At 39.6% G+C, this 19,725-nt stretch overlaps 1 protein-coding gene across 5 annotated transcripts in view; it reads right to left on the bottom strand.

The window, feature by feature from the left end:
• Positions 1–19,725, bottom strand: part of FER1L6 (fer-1 like family member 6) — an 83,187-nt gene that overhangs the window by 22,956 nt on the left and 40,506 nt on the right. For all 5 annotated transcript variants that reach the window (XR_005857660.2, XM_040695962.2, XM_046938292.1 and 2 more), the window contains exons 13-26: positions 19,541–19,721; positions 15,928–16,048; positions 15,281–15,381; positions 14,522–14,612; positions 13,672–13,788; positions 12,583–12,735; positions 11,171–11,357; positions 10,277–10,401; positions 8,363–8,497; positions 7,652–7,801; positions 4,074–4,184; positions 2,732–2,893; positions 1,223–1,406; positions 827–1,008 (exon numbers count right to left, since the gene is read on the bottom strand). Coding sequence is in view for 4 of the 5 variants with exons in the window: in XM_040695962.2 (XP_040551896.1) it covers positions 827–1,008; positions 1,223–1,406; positions 2,732–2,893; positions 4,074–4,184; positions 7,652–7,801; positions 8,363–8,497; positions 10,277–10,401; positions 11,171–11,357; positions 12,583–12,735; positions 13,672–13,788; positions 14,522–14,612; positions 15,281–15,381; positions 15,928–16,048; positions 19,541–19,721 (2,000 nt within the window). In the remaining variant the exon portion in view is untranslated. The remainder of the gene's footprint in view (positions 1–826; positions 1,009–1,222; positions 1,407–2,731; positions 2,894–4,073; positions 4,185–7,651; positions 7,802–8,362; positions 8,498–10,276; positions 10,402–11,170; positions 11,358–12,582; positions 12,736–13,671; positions 13,789–14,521; positions 14,613–15,280; positions 15,382–15,927; positions 16,049–19,540; positions 19,722–19,725) is intronic.

The raw sequence follows: 19,725 nt of genomic DNA, 5'->3' as shown, positions 1-19,725 counted from the left end.
ATTTTTCTTGACCTCCTAACTGTGAAGGCTTATGGAAGCATCTCACTGAATCATCATGGGTTAAAGAAACATGCTTTGTGCAGCTGCAGAAATAACATGTGAAATGAAACTCATTCCTGTGGCCTCTGTATTTAGTTTTGCTTATAAACCAGAGACTGTGGTGGCAAAAACTGCAGAGAAATGAAGAACATGTGCGCATGAACAAAATATAATGTGCACATTATATACTGTACAGTAATATGTGCACATACTGTACACTGTGGGCCATACTGACAAGGGCTGCCTTGCTTCTTTGTGCTTTTCTGTCTCTTTATATCCACACATTGTCACCAGCTTCATACTTCAACTGTAAAACGTTTTGAAAACAGACTTTCCTCTCCATTTTTATACAACATCTAACACAATGTGACTTTCATCCATGCTTACACACCATGGACACAGAAACAGTTGTTCATAGTGACAATTTTGTAATTAAGTAGATCATTCAAGACCAGAAGGAAAAATCCTACTATAACAGTACTGCTTGTCGAGGGGATGAACACAAAAGGGAAGAAAGGCAGTATCTACTAATGGAATTAATTAAATTACATAGAGTCAAAGCAGCATTGCTAACCAGTCCTGTTAAGGTCCAGTGAGAACGGTGGGTGTTATCATCGGAACCCAGAACTTCTAGTAAGTTGTTATATGGAAAATACCATTCTACTGCTGCAACATCTAAGGATCTGGCTAATCCTGAGTTCAAACAATAGATTACAATTTTATAAGGAAGGGCTGAAGTCTACAAGACTGCAGCAGACAGTTAGCTGTCAGCCTCAGTGATGCTCACCTTTTGTTTTCTGTCTTTCTCTGGTTCAGAAATGGAGTGCTCTGGTTCAGCAGCAGGAGGTGTTGCGGGACTTGGTTCTAGCTCTATCACTGTACATTTACCCTGCTCCACCTCAGCGTAGATGTGATCAGCTAAACAAGGTTCCTGGGATAAGTCGGGAGGCTGGGATGACTCAGGTGAAGCTGAAATTAAAACTTTGCAATTTAGGTATGATTCTGCTAGAAATGCTGTCGTCACATATGATGATGAATGTATCATTAAGAGTTTGACTCTTATGCTTAACTCAATAAAACAAACCTAAGCTTGTACCCAGTGTGAAGCCTCAGAGCAGCTGCTTCACTATTATCACAAAACTCCGCTTTGTCTTTCTATTTAGGATCTGGCTTGTCCATTTACCTTTCTCTGTTTCTGCAATGTCAAGTCTGCTTGGTGTGGCCTGAAGATCCAACTGGGGCTTAAATAGGAATTGCTTAAGGCAATTGATGGTGTGTGTTCCAACAAGAGTACTCCTTCCAAAAGCTCTCCAGTCAACTACGCAGATGCTTAGTGGTGGATGCAACAGTTCATTTTCTGGCAGTTCCTAGTGGGGAAGGACAGACAGCAGTATGAGACGTGCTCAAGAATATAACTAACCTGTCGCATATTTGTCATGCACCTCAGTGAGGTTGGGACTTTTTCCTCCCTTCTCCTCCACAACAGTTGATGCAAAGTTCCAGGGAGATGATGAAGTCACTGTCCCCAGAGGTGTTCAGGAAAAGGGCAGATGCAGGACTGAGGGACATGGCTTAGTGGGCATGGTGGTGATGGGTTGATGAGTGGACTTTTTTTTTTCCAATCTTAATGATTCTGATTCCAATCTCAGGTTTTTTTTTCCAATCTTAATGATTCTATGATTCTATGAAATCCTTGTCCTTAAGAATACAGAGCAAACCATATGAACTTTCTTACATAGTATGGTTGCATGCTGTCATAAGCAAGCATATCTGGTTAGGTTAAACTAGGAGAATCAGGAATGTTCAAAGGGAATGAACGTAGTACTGGAGATTGTGAGTGTTAATGCCACCACTGCTTTGCCCAAGGCTATGAAACCTACTTGTCTTAGCCTGCCCAACCATGAGATGGAAACACTCAGTGGCTGCATGTTTTACAGAACGAGTTACAAAAGGGAAAACAGCTCTTCGGGACATGTGATGTACAATGGAAGGTAAAAACACTGCAGTAATTGTGCTTCAAGATTCAAGTTAGTGTTATGATATTTGATATTCTTCTGACTTATAAATAAGCTTTCACCTTTGTTAATGCTACCAAGTAGAGCAAATTGGACAGTGTTTTTTTTCTGATGCTGACCTTTGCCTAGTGAATCTACTAGCTCTTATAACCCAGAAAATAGTGAATAATTAAATCACCAGTCTGTAACAACAAAGGTTATAATGTGAAAAGGTCCAGAGTTCATGAGCAAGAAATGATCAGTCCTCTAAACAGCCCAGTAACACTCTGGGGCAATTAAATAAATTGAAGAAATTTTAAAAATTAAAAAAAAAAAATCAAACAAGAACAACCAGAGCTGTACTCTGAAAAATGGGAGATAAGGAGGAAAAAAGTACTAAAAGCAGCCCTGTTACCTGGCAACAAAATCCAATCTATCAGTAAAAACCTGGTTGCAAAGTATTTCCTTGCCTACTTGAGACATAACGAGTAATATCTCTTCCTTTTATCACACATTTGTAGCAGAAGTCTTTTAAATGAAACATCTTCAAATCATTATCTTTTTCTGTGAGAAATGACATGCCTTAGTATTTATAGAAGAGACAGAAGAAATAATTTGACAGGAAAAGAGGGAAATTAGTAATTAACACCTTGCCTAAACAGAGAGCGGATAGTCAAGAAGCAGCATACTGTACGCACCACTTCAAACCAGTCTGCAAGGACACTGAAATTGGGATTTTTCTTGTAGCTCTGGATGACGGAGGATTTCACTCCTCTCCCTGCACACTCAATGAAAACCTGGGGGCGATCAACAGATAGAAGCTGGACTTTCTTAAGTTCTCGAACACCCCAGAACAGGACCTGTGGTGGGCAGAGAAGAACATCAGTTGCCCAAAGAGATCCCTCAATCAGTAGGAAGCCACTGCTGGGATCTCATCCCTTTGTATTCACTTAGGAATGCAGGACTGCTGGAAAAAAAAGAAAACAACAAACAAGAAAACTCCATAACTTAAATCTGGTAATGACTAGCCATCAGGTTTATGGTGGAAGTTAAAGCAAGCAGTAATATCGGATTATTATCAAGGATTTATTACCAACAGCAACTGATCATGAATGGTGAAATCATATTTTCAGAAGGGCAAAGGGGCTATCAGTCTGAACAGCAGAGTCTTGTTTTGTTTGAGGTGTCTGAGCTCTCAGAGAAGAAAAAATTCCCAATATGAGCAGAGGTGGTTAACAGAGGTTTGCCAGCTAAGCTGGCCATTGAGTCTGTAGTAGATAGCATGAAGTCTCCAGGAAGCTTCTTTCAAAGAACTATGCTCCTGATCTGGAAGACAAACAGGAGACTGGGTCTGTGAATGAGGGGTCTGCAGGAAAAGTGGGACTGTACAGGACACACAGGAGGAACCTGAAAGATAGGGCTGAGCAACAAGGGATGGTTTCATTACAGTTGGTGAGGGAAGCCATGAGTCTTATGACACTGAAAAGATTATTGGGACCAAAAAGGACCATGGGGGACTTTGCAGACAGATTGAACACCAGCAGGACTGGAGATATGTGTAAGTCTCACCAGTCCCATTAAAGCTATCTCAGTGGCAGAGGGTCAGGACCAGTGAGATCCTACTCTACTGCCAGTGGCTCCCAGTTGAAATGCAAAGCCTCTGTGGCCATTTCTATTACTGTAGGATATAGATCACAAGATCTTGACATAGTTATCTTTATCATAGTTATCTTTATCTGGTGTTGTCATTTCCTTGCTAGATATCCTTCATGATCCATATTCTACTAAATGCACAATTCAAACACAAGTCTGTTCTGGTGGCAAACTATCCAGATCTGGTTGTAATTTCCCTGATTTTAAGGTACTGTCATTTACAAGCAGGCAAAAGACAATACTTGGTTGAAATATGGAACCCAAACTTATGACATTCCTATAAATTAGAATTTTAAATTCATCATCACAGGTTATTAAAACTTTATTGTTCAGTAACAGAATAAAAGAAGCTGAGATTTGTAAATGGATATATTCTAAGTGACTCACCTCTACTCTGTACTTGCTTAAAACAGGTCGAATGTTGGCTGGAACTGGGTAGATCTGGGTAACATCTGGTGGATCCACGGGGGGAAGTCTGTCTGGATCAGAGTCAGGAATCTGAAAAATTCAGCAGTCATGTATCAGGCCAATTTTTGGAAGAATAAAAACAGTACATCCATGATTAGTATGTTGAATCAGTCTGCATCAATCTGATGCAGTTTTGCACAACACCTTGCAAAGCAGACAGGTTGTGATGAAAGAGCAGTGTGACTTGGATTGCTATCTGTCCTGCTGTGATGCTAAAACACTTGGCAGGCAGTATGTTCTAGAATAGATTGGGGTTATGCACCTTGCTGGAAATAATAGTCTCTGCTGTCATAGCAGGATATAGTCTGCCCTAAAGACATGCATCTATTGAAGTGTGGTAATTCTATTTACTAAAAATGAAAAGCATGGTAATTCTATTTCATAAAATTTTTGCATAAAACTGCCTAGAAGACTTTCACAGGAAAAGTATAGATCTGATTCTAGCTAAAAAAGGCTGGTGAACAGACAGTATACATGAGCTAAGCTGTACATTTGCCAGCCAGAGATAATGCTAGTGCTCTTCAGCCACATTGTACTCGAGTGTAATAGTACTGCACCACAGCATGCTGTCAGCTTTTTAGAACTTGTAAACTACATACGACTTCTGGGATAAACACACTCTCTGGAGAGCTTCATTACTCCCAGACTAACTTGTCACTGTTGAAAGGTGAAGCATCTGAGAAATAATTCTCAAAGGACCTGTAAATTTGAAGCCTTCTGCTTGTTTTAACTGGGCCATCTGCCTACACAGCTATATACTGTTGTGTGGGAGTTTAATTTGCCTGAGGGAGAAAGTATTTGTTCCCTAGAACCTAGTAGATGAAGGACGAGATGGGTGGGAAGCACGTCTTGTAGTATAGGAACAGGTTGCCCAGTAAGCACTGGAACAGGTTGTCCAGTAAGGTTGTGAATGCCCCCTCCCTGGAAGCATTCAAGGCCAGGCTGGATGGGGCTTTGAGCAACCTGGTCTAGAGGGAGGTGTCTCTGCCTATAGCAGGGGGTTGGAACTAGATGATCTTTGAGGTCCTTTTCAACCCAGGCCATTCTATGATTCTATAGCACCTGCAGCATAAGCTAGTAAAAACAGCAGTAATTCACACAAACATGCTTATGGCTATGGCTATGGATTCTTATTCTTAACTGTAAGAATCCAAAGCAAATCACTGAGTAGATTTCATGGAGCTTAAGACCAGAGATCTAGGCCTTGTCTTCTTCCAATATATCTGGTTTATATCAGTCACCTCTGTGCTGATGTTTAAAAAGCCAAACAGAAACACACAACTTTGTGAACAGTACCTGCCTGGCTAGAAAGACAGCTGTTTGGCTTTAATTAAAGTTGCTCCAGTTTTCCATTCTCAATAAATTGACACCTAACACTCCAAAAATTGTTTGACAGCCTATAAATATATTTTATAATTATAATACATATATTGACTATATAGTACTTTGAATACCATAGTAAACAGATAAGAGGCAAAGACCACATGAACTAGAACATATATCAGATACCATGCCCCCATATATAATTCACCTCTCAGAGTACTCTCATTGTGCTATTTGACTTGCGTACTGATGACAAGTGATCAAGAAAAGTATGCTCATCTACATACAGTGTCTTATGAAAATGTAATTTCTAAACTGCTCAATCTCTTAGAATTTTCATTAAATTATAAAATGCTTAGATATTTGTGTAGCTATGAGAAAGGACTAACTTCCAAAGATGCAATTTAGGATTGGAAGACTAGAGACATCAGAGAATCAGAGAATCAGAGAATGGCTGGAGTTGGAAGGGACCTCAAAGACCATTTAGTTCCAACCCCCTTGCTGCAGACAGTGTTACCAACTACTAGATGAAGCACTAGATCAGAGATCTCACTTTTAAGAGCAAAATTTCCTCATAAAGAGTTTTATTAAATTCATTAAACCATCCCATGCATTTGAGGACTGCAAAACCTGCCTGCATCATGACATCTGATGAAATAAGACCAACATCAAACCAAAAATCCTTGGATTTTCTTGTGTTCTGTTTAAATATTGGAGTTAAATGAACAAATCTCCACTGTCCTGCAAGGTATTGAAGTTTTCCTAGATCTAACAACCTCTAGTAGAGTTGAGAGTGCTTCTGTTTTACATAGTGAAAATCCATTAATTTCAGGGGAATTCAGTTGGTAGAACTCAGAGAGAACTTTGCTTTATGGCTAATATTTTTTTTAAATGAAAAGATGTTACATCACAAGAACCAAGTTAGCCTTCTAGCATAACAACTTTCATTTTGACTGTTTACTTTTCATGCTCCACTCTTTCAACTGAATCAAACAGTACCACAAATCAGTTATGGAGCCTGATACGTCACGAGAAGATTCTGGGCTTGGAAGAAGAGAATAAGTTGGTGAGTAGAGATATTAATTTCCATCCTCAGACAGAACATGATCAGACACTGGGAAGAGTCACTGGCACAACAGCTCTGGAAGTGCTTTGAAACCTGGCAGATGTTTATATGAACTCTTTCCTGAAAATTTCTTTAATGTCCATATTGCTGATACCTGCCATGTGAGATGCTTGAGAAAGCTGTCACAGTAAAGAATAATATGAGGACTACAAGGGTCTTTGCTTATGGTTCTTCTCTTCTCTCTGGAGATGTCCTAGAAGTATATTCGGATATATCCCCTATGCAGTACTGCTTTTCACGTCCCAAAAGATAGCAAAACAAAATACAGTACTCTCTTTGTTCACAAATAAATGGATCTCAATAAAGAAGAGGGAAAATTATTGCTAAGGTCTAGACTACCTCTAGGTACCCATCATAATGAGGATATGTCCCAGTGGTATCATATCACAGGCTTTCATCAAGAACATAATTAGCCCATCATGCTTAAAAGCCTGTTTTATCCTGGGAATATCTGTAAAAGTATCACAGAGCTTCACATCTTTCTGATTTGAGATTAAACTGTCATAGGCTCATAGCAGGGAGAAGTTTGATGTAAGTGGTGGCTCTGCAAATGCCCCAGGGCCTGAAATCCCAGGCATGTTACACCACACTTGTGCATTTGCTGGGCCAGCCCCAGAGGTATGCCAACTTATTGGGAAAATAGTGTAACATTTCTCCTACTATGTACAGGTATCAGGAAACTCAGCTTTCCTTATCCAATTATTGTTATTCACTGCTCTCTTTTTCTAAGTGAGAGAGCAATATTGAGAGTGTTTTCAAGCTGTTAAGTAAGTCAGTGCCACACATTTCTCCAAAGAGCAGGTCATTGCAATGATGGTGATAGTTTAATATTTGTTTCTTAAGCTAGAGCCCAATTTAGGGCAGGGCAACTGAGGGGCAAATGATGCACAGAGCACATGAGGAGTTGGCCATTATGTGTGCACAGGCAGTGTCCCCTGTTTCCCAACATGACAGAAGGAGTGATAAAGACTGCATATGGACTACTCCAGCTGCCATTTCCACTAATTCCCATGGTGTAAAATCCAATGGTCCAGGAAGTCTAGTTTACCTCTAAGAGCTCAAATGCAGCAAGAATGTCTCCTCCAGAAAGATTCCCACAGTACACTGGGTGGTAAGAGAGCTTAGGTGGTTCATACTTATGGTCAGCAAGTCTCACCACTGGGGCAGTCACTGTAGACCCAATATATTCTGCTTTACCCTAGAAAAAGGAAACACAGGTGTCTAAGGCACATGAAACAAAGATGATGTAGATGCTAATGTTTGTAAAAAAAAATACTCTTCTCTTGAAGTAAACAGCAATGAAAAAGTCAAGGCAGCTATGACAACGGGGGTGCTGAGTAGTCAATAGCTCTTCAGGGCATCCAAGGTTTCTCAGCTACTTTTAGCCAGTGAGACTGTGCCAGAGTTTGCATGACCAGAGATAAACTCACATTTCCACAGACACAGTTACAGTATTTACAGATGTGTGCAAGGACAATAGGTAAGAAGATTCTTGTAATTGCTCTAAGCCAGTTTTTGGGAGCAGTCTTCACTTGGGAAAAACAAAGTTGTGGCTTTGCTAGGACATAAAGTTGCATCTCAGGGCTGTTTTCAGATGTTGAACTGCAAACTATTGTAGCACTGAGCCCCATTCAGCAAGGTTAACCATTTTACGTGACAATTTGCCTTTTAATGTCTTTACAGTGGCACAGCTTTGCCTTTACACTGACAGAAAGATGGAGCAGTTTAGGTTTCTTCCTAAGAAGGAGTTCAAGTTTACCACTGCATCGTCATCATACAGCTCAATGACAATCTCTGGAGGGAACTGGGCGATTTCCTCCCCATCCCCGTGAAGCACAATGCCATTGAAGAGCAGCATCTGGTTCCAAGTAGGGGACAACGTCTGAGAAATGATCTAATGAAAGAGAAGAACTGTTCAGTAACCTATGCATTACTTGATTGGGAATACATCATCAAAACAGACTGCCTTTCACTTCTGCAGGGTACACCTTTTTCAATCTCGTTTTGCTTCAATGTAATAACATGTAACACTTAAATCACACATAATAATAATTTTTAATTTGCAGTAATTTGACTTGCAGGGATGCTTATAGTATTTCATCACTTGAAATGTTTTAACTGGCTTGGAAGGAAATGTATTTAACAAAGACGATATTTAAAGAGGAAAAAATATGCCAACCACAGAACTATTCATATCCTGCTATCACTCTTTCAGATGGAAATAAGGCTCTTGACGTCAGTTTATTGACCCTTGGCTGAAAGTATTCTAAATACATGCAAGTTAATTTATCAGCTACAATATTTTATTCAAGCAGTGAATAAATAACGATTCTGTGCCTATAAACTACTGCTTCCTTTGGCCAAATTCTACTTTCCTGAACCCGGTTCATATGAACACTAACCTCACTGGCTTCACTCACCAGCTTCTATTAGAAATTAAAATCACATTACAGGAAAAAATCAATTCATGTCCTTGAGGCAAGAGGAGCCCAAACAGGCACTTAGAGCACAGAAAGCTTTTTGCTTCCCTCTCCCTTAAGCATGTGCTACAGCACTTTCTTCCTAAGAGAAGAAGGTGTCAGAGAACTTTGGAAGTTATCTTTGGTTAACATTGGTTATCTTCGAAGTCAGGGTCTTCCCATCTGGCACACAGCCAGCAAACTCAAAAGGCCACAGAGAAAACAGATGCCCTTTTACACCTGTGCTACTCTGCTCCCTTCTGGTGATGAGCCAGCACTCTTGCATTCAGTAGAAGTATTCAAGGCACCTTCTAATTACATTAGTCAGTCTTCTGAGGAGTTTTTTGGGGGAAGAATTCAAATGAGGAGGTTTTTAAACACTTCTATCCCAGAGATACCATATTTGCTGAGGTAAATTCTGGTCATGTCACAGGTTTCAGAACTCCAGGCTCCACTTTAAGATAGTTGTAGAGGGCTTAGGCCTTCTGAAAGTTAGTCCTTATGTTCTAGGACCTTACTCATTTCCAAGGTTGTACCTCAACTCTTCTAGCTGAAGCTGTGAAGAAGTTCCCACTTCTCTTTAGATGTTTCTTCAGATGTCCATGGGCAACCATCCATGCCCCAAAATGCCTGGGGAATAAGTGGGATCACTTCCTATGGGCACGTCTTTGCAGCATTTAAGGGGTAGAGAAGGTCTCACACCCCTGTGATTTCTGCTCATTCTAAAACCAACAATGAGCATTGGATTCCCCTGCAGAGAGCCATGCTGACACACATGGCTACAGAAGTCATACAAAGGTCTTCTTCATTCTCTGATCAATTATTACACTAAGTCTATAAGGAAAGATAATTTTTCGTACTCATATCAAGCAATGACAAAAGCTCAAAGTGAAAATATACAGAAAAAGATGTTTGCTTGCTGCAAAGGCCCAGTAGCTCCAGAGAAGCTGATATCTGAAGGAGCTAAAATAAACAAGTATTACTGTACCTCATGTTTGAGCAGTGAGTACACCTATGCTTTTGCTTTGCTTAAAGTGAACTCTCAGGAATTGCCTTTTAAATGCAGACATCTAACTTTTCTTGCTAGGCATCTCTTTGAAAAACCAAGATTTTTCCTTTTTGTGGCTTAACTGAGCAAAAAATAACCATCTAGCTAAAGCTCTAACCATCCAACTAAAGAGTTTTCATTTACTACAAGGGACTTTGCAACTCACCTTTGTGGTCTGGCAGTGTGACGTGAAAGTAACTTTCGCAAAAGGATCAGAAAGTCCAGTGCTGTCGGCTGCAATGAGCCCCCTTGCCTGATACATGTGGGCTCTCAGCTGGAAGAGGTGCACGGCTGCAGCATTGCAAAGAAAACAGCAACATCAGCCTCATGGAAATGAGGCAGCACATAGGCAAGACCACTTGCCATGCAACTCTTTCAGTCAGCACCATCAGAAATGCTGTCCATGTAGAAGTGGGTGGGAAAAGGCACATCCTTCTGAAAAGGATCCCTGTCTACAACTCCCTGAAAGGAGGTTGTAGTGAGGTGGGGATCTGTCTTTTCTCCCATGTAACAGTGGTTGGATGAGAGGTAATGGTTTCAAGTTGCCCCAAGGGAGGTTCAGGCTGGATATTTGGAAAAAAATTTTCTCAGAAAGAGTGGTGAGACATTGGAACAGGCTGCCCAGGGAGGTGGTGGAGTCATCATCCCTGGAGGTGTTCAGGAAATGTGTAGATGTGGCACTGAGGGACGTGGTTCAGTGGGCACGGTAGGGATGGACTAGATGATCTTAAAGGTCTTTTCCAACTTTTATGATTCTATGATTTTATGAACTAAGGGATGCTTCCTCATTACAAGAAGACAGACTGATGGCACAGGAAACAGAAAGTGTAAGGAAACAGGTTCTTTCTTTCCTTGACACCTGCAAATTGGAAGTGGTAGAACCAAGGAGGTAGCAATGAAACAAGCTTTTTTTTAAGCAAAAGTTGTTGAGCTGTGATTAACTTAGAGCAGGTGCTTTAAACAGAGATCTTCCAGCCCTCTGAATTAGAGCTTTCGGGAACCACCTGTTTCTTTATAAGACCTCTTCCATTACTATTATGGAGAATAAACAGTGTCTCACTTTTATATCGCAGGCAGGCAGGAGAGGGCACCATGCTGTGCCCTGAGCTGGCACTGGATGGTATTTCAGTCTCATAACCTACAGGTAAATTATCCATGATGTGGTGGGTGTAGCTGGCAGGTCCAAGCCATAGGTAGATGTCCACCTTTGCCTGCACTGTCCAGCCCAACGGGCGCTTGCCAGGTAGCTTAAAAATAAAAACAAAAAAAAAAAATTAAAATGTCATTTCTTCACTGTGAGTGGCCCTAAGATCCATTTATCCCAAGAAATTTCTGTGATTCTTAGGGAAGAAAGAAGTAGTTGGTTGAAACTGTGTAAATGATGTACTGGTTACTATTGGGTTTGCGCAGACTAGCTGTAAGCATACTAGTGCTAGTTGATAACCTACTTTTCCCAAATTTCAGCCCACTTCACATTTCACGTAGTTTTGCCGGCCTCCAGTAGATACTCCCATGTCCTCCTAAAAATATTATCTCATTGGGCAGATAAGAAAGCATATTCCAGCTTAAAATGTTACTAGTCTTGACAAGCAATTAGTATTTCTTTACCTTACTCACTCACTACACTTAGCTCTGCATAGCTCAGTGTATATTATAATCTGTTCCTAAGGTCATTCTTGATATTGTAGGGGCTGCAGGATGAATTATAGCACTTGTTTATGCAGGCAAACAGTATTGTGTTGAACAAATTCCTATGACAACTATCAGGAGATTAGATATTTCTATCCAGCTGCTCCAGGTGGAAAAAAAAACCACACACAAAAAGTAATTTAACAGCATTCCTATTGCCTTGTGTGTTCAGACTTCTCCTTCTGGCCATAGTAACAATTCCACTGCATAATATTCCATTGCTGGACATTATTAGGCACACAGCTTTTGTAGGTGTATAATATCCACTGTGACTCCCCTCCAAGATGAGTAATTCCAGAATAATTATATATATATATATACTTTTATATACATATGTATATATATATTGCACAGACGTAGGCATACTTTAAATAGCAAGCATAAACAACTGCTCTTCTAGCTCAGAATACCTAGGTTCCCTTGCAACTAAGTTGCATGCTTGCTGATCTCTTAACATTCTCTTCCTAACTTCCATGTGCTGCATTCTGATGCCCGTGCCAGCAAAGACGTGTCTATTTATGCATATAGCTACAGATAACAGTGCTATAAACTCGGTCTGACAAGTAGTAAGAATTACCCTTACACCAAAAGCTTGGAAATAATGTAGTGCTTAAAGAAGGACAAGCATAAACATAAGTAAATATTAACAGATGACATACATAAACATGTATACATTTTTAGTGTATTACAAAGGTAAACAAGTAAAATACAGTCCCTGGGTGAAACCTGAATACCAAAGACTCCTCGGCCATTAGCTGTGATCAAAGAATACCCCGGACTTACTTTCAGGAAATGGGTTTTAATCTTCCCACAGTCCTTGCCTCTCTGATCTTTCTCCGGGGAATAAAGGATGGATTTTGCAGGGATTCTTGCATATGCAACTCTCTTGTTGTTGCTGAGCATCCAGATGAATACATCAGGCACTGTATTCTGTGGCTGTTACATAGCAAGGAATAGTGAACTAAAACAGACTTCTTTGTGTGAGCCATCACCATTATTTTTTGTTAAACTACTCTACCAAGTGCAGATCCCTCACCTCTCTTGTGTATACCCTGAATAAAAGAGGCTGTCACTTCATGCTTTGCAAGCCATATTTTCACTCATAAACAGACCTAAAAGTAGAGAGTTCTGTAGGGTGTTTAAGGAACACCCATTCTGCAGATCATCCCAGAGGAAACTAAAACTGGAGGAAGCCACTAGCCCATAAACTGTTTAAGCTGAAAGTACCTCCCATGGAAACGCCATCAACTTCATTTTACAAGACAAAAAAAAGAGGTCCAAAGCCAAACAGAAGCCCTGTTAGGGTAGTATGGTTAGGTTGCGGTTGGTCTTGATGATCTTTAAAGTCTTTTCCAACCTGAGAAATTCTATGATTCTATGATTCTGTGAGCTCTGGAATATCCATAGACCTGTTTGGCTTACTAGCATAGACAGCGTGCAGAAAGAGAACACTGGACTGGCTGGATTTGTCCAGACCAAATACAGATGTCCTTCTATTATTCTAAGGCTTATGAGTATGTCTAAACAGTATCTGCACAGTCAAGTATAATACAGAGACCACCGAGTCCAAATCACTATGAAATACAAGTGGAGACATGAACTTGGATCAGAAAGCAGACTGTCTCCAAATCACCAGGAAAGGGCACAAAGGGGATGGCCATTTTTTAAAACAACCACATCTGTGTACCAAATCTTCTCAATGCCACTTAACTCAGTGTTTCCTACTCCAGCTTATTAACAGCTCCATGAATTGCAGAACAGGATTAAGGTCTATCATCCAAAGGAGGACTCTTTGGTCAGATGAAGATTTGTTATTAGCATTAGATTATGAAAATGAAATTTTAAATTTATCTCAGTTTCTGTATGGATTACCTCGTCAACCAAGAATCGAATTTTATCTATAAAGATCTGAGTTGCACGTATCATTTCATCCAGTGACATCTTTTTCTGTTGCTGAATAATTCCTTTAGCATCACTGGACATTGCTTCCTGCAATCAGGAATGAGAACATGTATTTTTATTCAATATAAAGTATTTTGAACTGGACACAGAAAACAAAAACAGTTTTAGATGCAAGTTAAAAAGAAAAGATAGAGACACAAGGATAGAGCTTATTTTATATATCCACTTTGCCAAAAATGGCCCTAAGACAATAGACATAATCTTAAAAAACACATAGGCGATTCTTGTGCTCTGCTTAGCCTAATCCAGATGTTCACGTATGTTAATGCCTCTCTAGCACCTGAGGGAGGGTAAATGTAAAGGAAAATTTTAAATGTAGAAATTAGGAACAGGTCGCAAGTAGAACACACAAGAACACACTGAAACTGATGTCTGTTTGTAGATATCCAGGTATAACAAATGCCAGGCTCTACTAGTGTTGAAGATCAGCCCCACCACAGTTATTAAAAATCCAACAGCACTGTTGATCAGTATTATTCTACTGAACTCAGCATCATCCCATTTTTAAGAGTAAAGACAAGTCACTTCATTTTTATAATGTCTTATTTGTATTCAAAAACTTTCTGAATTATTTCAGGGTGTCCTACAACAAAGCACAGCGGGAGCAAGCTTTATTTAAAAAATGTACTTAGATTATATATTCATGTTAATTATAAAGCATTCCCGTGTGATTGAAATAAAATAGAAATTAATATGCATACAACCCACGAGCTTTCAGTTAACAACATTGCACCAGTGTTTATAGTAGAAACACTCATACCAGCTCTTGCCTGAACAGCATGAGTCTTTTTTTGTCCAAAGTAGTGTAGTTCAACCCTTTGGGCTTCTTTTCAACAACGCTCATGAAGGCCCTAGGACACAACAATAACAGGTTTTTTTGAATGTGTGTTTGTTTGGGTTGGGTTGGGTTGGTTTTTTTTTAACATGAGTTGCTAGCGTAGATTTTAATGAAATGCTCTCTGCTTGCTGCAGTACGTGACTCAGAAGACAGAGACACAGAAATTCTATCTAAAATAAATAATGAGTGCCCACAGGATTCAAAGAATAGAATCTCTAGGCTCTTCACCAGACCTCACAGAATTAATAAGTTAAGATTTATATCTATTTTGAGTCAAATCATATTGTGTGACACAGAGCCCACTGGAGGATTTATCCCAGCATGTGAAACCCTTTGTTTTTATCTTAACCTTGCACATTTTTGCAGAAAATCTATCATGCACTGTATTAAATCCTATTTATTCCCACATGTTTTATTCTTCGTGTCCAGAAGGTCAAAATAATATGGATATGACTGGAGTAGTCTCTTGTCAATACTGAATATTGACAGTAGCAATAAAATGTTTTCTTTGTGTAAATAGAAATTGCAGTTTAGGAAGCCCTTTGCCAAACAAATATATACATCCAAGCAAGCTTATTGTACTATTTTTGCTATTATTATCATCAGTCTTCTTGTCTAGTTGTGAATTTGTGGCCAACATATAAAGCCATTTTTCGACATTCCTTTAGTAAATGTACTTACTTGCTCTGATTGATGAAGTCACTTAGGGTTGTCCTCATTTTCTCCTCAGCTTCAATCTCTGAAACCTTGATCAAATCCTTTACTTGCAGTAATGATTCCTCCTAAGAAAAACACATTAAAATGTTGTTATGCAAAATAGGGTTCTATAGGACCATTCTGCTGGTCTTGTGACGTCATTACTCACTGTGCCACTAGCAAGAAGGAGGGAGGTGAGCTTGTAACGTGACATAACAGGACCTTTGATATAAGACAAGCTTGGCACGCAGCATGGCTTGTTTTGACCTTTCCCCAGCCTACTTCTACTGCTGGGAGCTGATCTGTTTCCTCTCTTTGATGAAGATTGGTTGGTGGAAAACTTTATCTACTAGACAGGAGGAAAACCTACAGTTCTTTGTTCTGTTTGCAGCCTTGCTGCTTAAATTTAGCAAGATACTGGAGTTAACTTCTCAAACTTGAGTGGGCACAGAAGGTCTACCCTGACATCTACTGCCACTGAGAATTGGAGTCAGTCCTCACTAGCTAAGATAAATGGCTGAATGGCAAGAAACACAGCTGGGGTAAATAGCAGAGGCCTGTTCTGGGGAAAGTGACATCTCACTGTCATGCTCTGCTGAACACCTAGGCCTGAGTATTTGGCTGCCACTTACCAGGTGATCTGCCATTTTTTCAAGAGTGTTAGAAGAGTACAGACGAAAGGTCTGGTCACCCCAGTAACTCCTGACACAGATACAGGGCTTCCTCTCATCATATGGCAAGTACTGATAGTTCCTGTAGAAGTACAGAGCGGAAGGTAAAAGTGAGAAAGGAGTTCAGGGGGAGGCAATGGGAAGAAAAGCTATTTGGTTTCCTCTTATGAGCTATGCAGTAAATACGTAGGAAGAACAAACAGAAGCACCACTTACAAGATCACATGCTACCTATGAGATCCCTGAAAAGAAAAACTTGAATTTAATGGCCCTAATTCCAGTACTTTCCAGAGTGAGAGAAAAGTCAGGCAAAGAGGCATGCAGAGGTCTGAAATACTTGGATAATGGTGGGAAACCACAGCTTCATTGCTACATTTGTGAGTGCAACATATAGCAGAACCAAGGGCAAAAATAAAAACCTGATCATGTCTTTAAGAGCAATGGCTCTATGCACTGGCTGGCAGAAAAGGCATGGCAGAGGCTCGACGCCATTCTCATTTCATGGGACAGTTTTTTCAGAATGAATGGCTAGTGGATATTGACATATCTTGGCAGATCCTTAGTAAAAGTGATACCTAGCTCATAACAACTCAACGATAGAGCATCAGCTGCTCTCTCTTTTCCCACTTCCAATCTTAGGGCCAAGTTGCGGTATTGGCTTTTTTTGTAGAGCTACTTTCTTTTGGTGTTTACTTAAAAGAGTGTCTTGTACTAAAAGTAGAGCAAGTCACCAGCACAAACAGGGTCTGTGTAAACTAACGCACACCCTGCATAGAGCCTGGTGTTTTGATTAGAGTTGTGGTAGCCACAATGCCAAGACTATGTACCTGATGAGCACATTGTCCTCACTTTTTATAATGTTATAGTGCTATGAAACATCACAGTTAGCCATACTGGATATTACACCAGAGGCCTCATCACTTTAGCAATTAACAACAGGACAGCAAAGAGCTTTTTAATGGAAATAAAATTCTGTAAACTGCATTATGTTCTTCTGGGACTGGCTTCAATCCAATGCCACCAGTACTTGCTCCGCAGTGAGAAAAGGCTATACCAAAGAGTTATTTTCTGGTGTGCACTCATCTTGTGACCCTGAAGAATTTCTCCACTGAATTTGATTCTCCAGATAATAAAGAACAAAAGTTCCAGAGCCCTCTGCTCTTCACAGTGTTCAACAACGGGCAGAAAAATATGGTTGCGTTTTCCATTTCCTCTCCTTTGGGAGAGGCTGTGGTACACAAGAAAGGAGATTGTACTTGGTAGGAAGAAAAGACTTGACTTCTATCCATTTGAGCACAACTACATTTTTAGAAAATTCTGATCACCTGCTCCTGAAATCGAGAGCTCCAGACTCTGAGTTGCCTAAACTTGGGCATGCACCTATGGGCCCAGAATGGCCTGGATCTCCCACATTTACTTCTGTGGATGCCTCAGATATCCTGGGCCATTTCAGAAAGAACTGTGCCCATGAGTTTAAACATTAAACCAAACCACGGGAACCAAATCACCTGTCACTCCCAATAACCCTATCCATAAACTCTAAACTCCACATAACCCTAGCGGTTTTATGTATGAGCTTTTTGTTCAAAAATTATGAAGACCATCTCTACAATTTTACTGTCCTATGGGATATCAAATAGAAACAAAATTTTCAACTTACTTTCTCCTCAGTAACCTAAAGCCAGTTGAGCACTACACATCAAAATGGGTATGTAGTAGAGCTACATAGGTCTCAAGCAGTAATGAATTTGGTGGTTTTATAAGAGGAAGGAACAATTCAACTGTCTCTCAATGTCAGAACTACTTGACCAGAAATTCTCAGAGCTCATGAGTCCTTTCGTGGAATTTACTAAGAAAATTGTATGTTCATGAAATCACTCATATGGAAGTTGAAGCTTTCTCGTCTATTACCCATTCTGTGAGAATTTGAGGGAACTGCTTTTTCAGTGCACCCATCTCATATGTTCTGATAGAAATGTAGAAAATTCCTGGCAATTTTGTGATGTCTGTGTTTGAAGTCTTATTATTCCTCATGCTTATTTAATTAGCAAGTGATTTATTTTCCAAAACAGACATTTGCTATTGTTTTTTTGCTGTTCACTTATGGTTCTAAGACACAGAGTTTATTTAAAATATTGGATATCCCATTAAATACTGATTAATGCTAAAAACATTTAGTGATGAGACCAGTAAAATTCCAGCAAAAGGTGACAGCCATGAAGTCAGTACTTAGTATCTGTTTGGCTGGCCAAACTGTTTTAGATAGCACAGAAGGAAAAAAAAGTCATAGAATCATAGAAGGTTGGAAAGGACCTACATGATCATTTAGTCCAACTATCCTCGCACTACCACTGCTACCACAAGCTGCTAAACCATACCTCATAGCTCCAAGCGCAGTATTTTACATAAATTAGAGAAACAGAGACGTTTAATGAGAGAAACTTGGTAAATATTGCCTAAAGCAAATAGCAGATTTGAAGGATTATTCATTCTTTTTCAACAATTTTTTAAATTCTTGTTAAGGGAAAACTAGAAGTCTCAAAGTCTCTCATGGAGGATAATAACCTAGCATGTAGAAAAATCTGCAATATTCTTAACAAGGAGAGGCAACTATCTTTATGTCAAAATTTGTTTTCACTTTTTAATTTATTAATTAGCTACAGAAACAAATATTCTGCTATGATATTTTCCTATATTTTCTTATTTGTTTTGCTCCACTACATCTTATTTAATCTGGCTGAACTGCCAGTCACAAGAAAGAATTAAAGCCCTTCTCAACTGTAGGGAAGCCCAGAAACTGAACAGATCCAGGTTCAAATTTCCCACCTGGTCCTTCTATCTGTAAACTTGTCAGTGCCTGGCCTTCTACCAACTGAGATACCATCTAGTCTTGGCATACACCAGTATCATAGATTGTTCTACCTACCAAAGTAACAAAGAAAAGATTGCTTTTTATTGGCATCCTTGAAATGAATTAAACATTTTCACTTCTGTTCATAAACAAGAAGAATGCTTCTGCATGTATTTACCCATTGCTCCATCCTTTTTTTTCTTTTTTCTTTTTTTTAAGAGAACTATTCCATTCTTCTTTTGTTACTACCTGCTATTTAAGTCTATATCTATAACTATTAGCTATCAAAAGTGTTTTGGGAAACTATTTCTGTCTTGACCACATGTCAATATTTTTGATGTGATATTCTACTACTGGAGATGGAAACATGATAGATGCTTTTTGTGATCAGGGTATGGATCCTCAACCAGAGACAGCACTGAAGGAGTTGCACTCTTCCTTATAGCTTTCCGAAGTATAATTGGCATAACACAGCCCTTTTAAAAATCACCAGAAGTTCAAGAACCCATGAAGCCAAGAACAGAAAATAGTGAAAAAGTGGATATAGACCACTGCAGTGAAGCCTGGCAAATTTATTATCATGAAAGATGCACAAAGATCCTCTTTGAAAGCCTTAATTCCACACAATCATTTTAACGCTGTTAGAGTTTATTAATTAGTGCCACAGGATTATAAGAGGAACCAAATTTGTGTACGATGAGGCCTTAAAACACAGATCCTCACCTGTTCCCACCTGTGATTAGTGGCTTCTCAGGGTGTGTGATGGATGCCAGGGGTACTCCAAGCTTATGACACATTTCATCGTCCTTATCGTGTAGAAGACTTTCTTCCACTTCTTCATCACGTGCCTTCTTTTTCCCTCCAGCTCCTGCTGACACTCCATCAGTAACTTTACCAAAGTTACCTAG

Source organism: Gallus gallus, chromosome 2 (assembly GCF_016699485.2).
Source record: "Gallus gallus isolate bGalGal1 chromosome 2, bGalGal1.mat.broiler.GRCg7b, whole genome shotgun sequence".
Classification (NCBI taxonomy): domain Eukaryota; kingdom Metazoa; phylum Chordata; class Aves; order Galliformes; family Phasianidae; genus Gallus; species Gallus gallus.
Note: the sequence above shows the minus strand (reverse complement) of the source record. Positions and strands in the feature narration are given on the sequence as shown.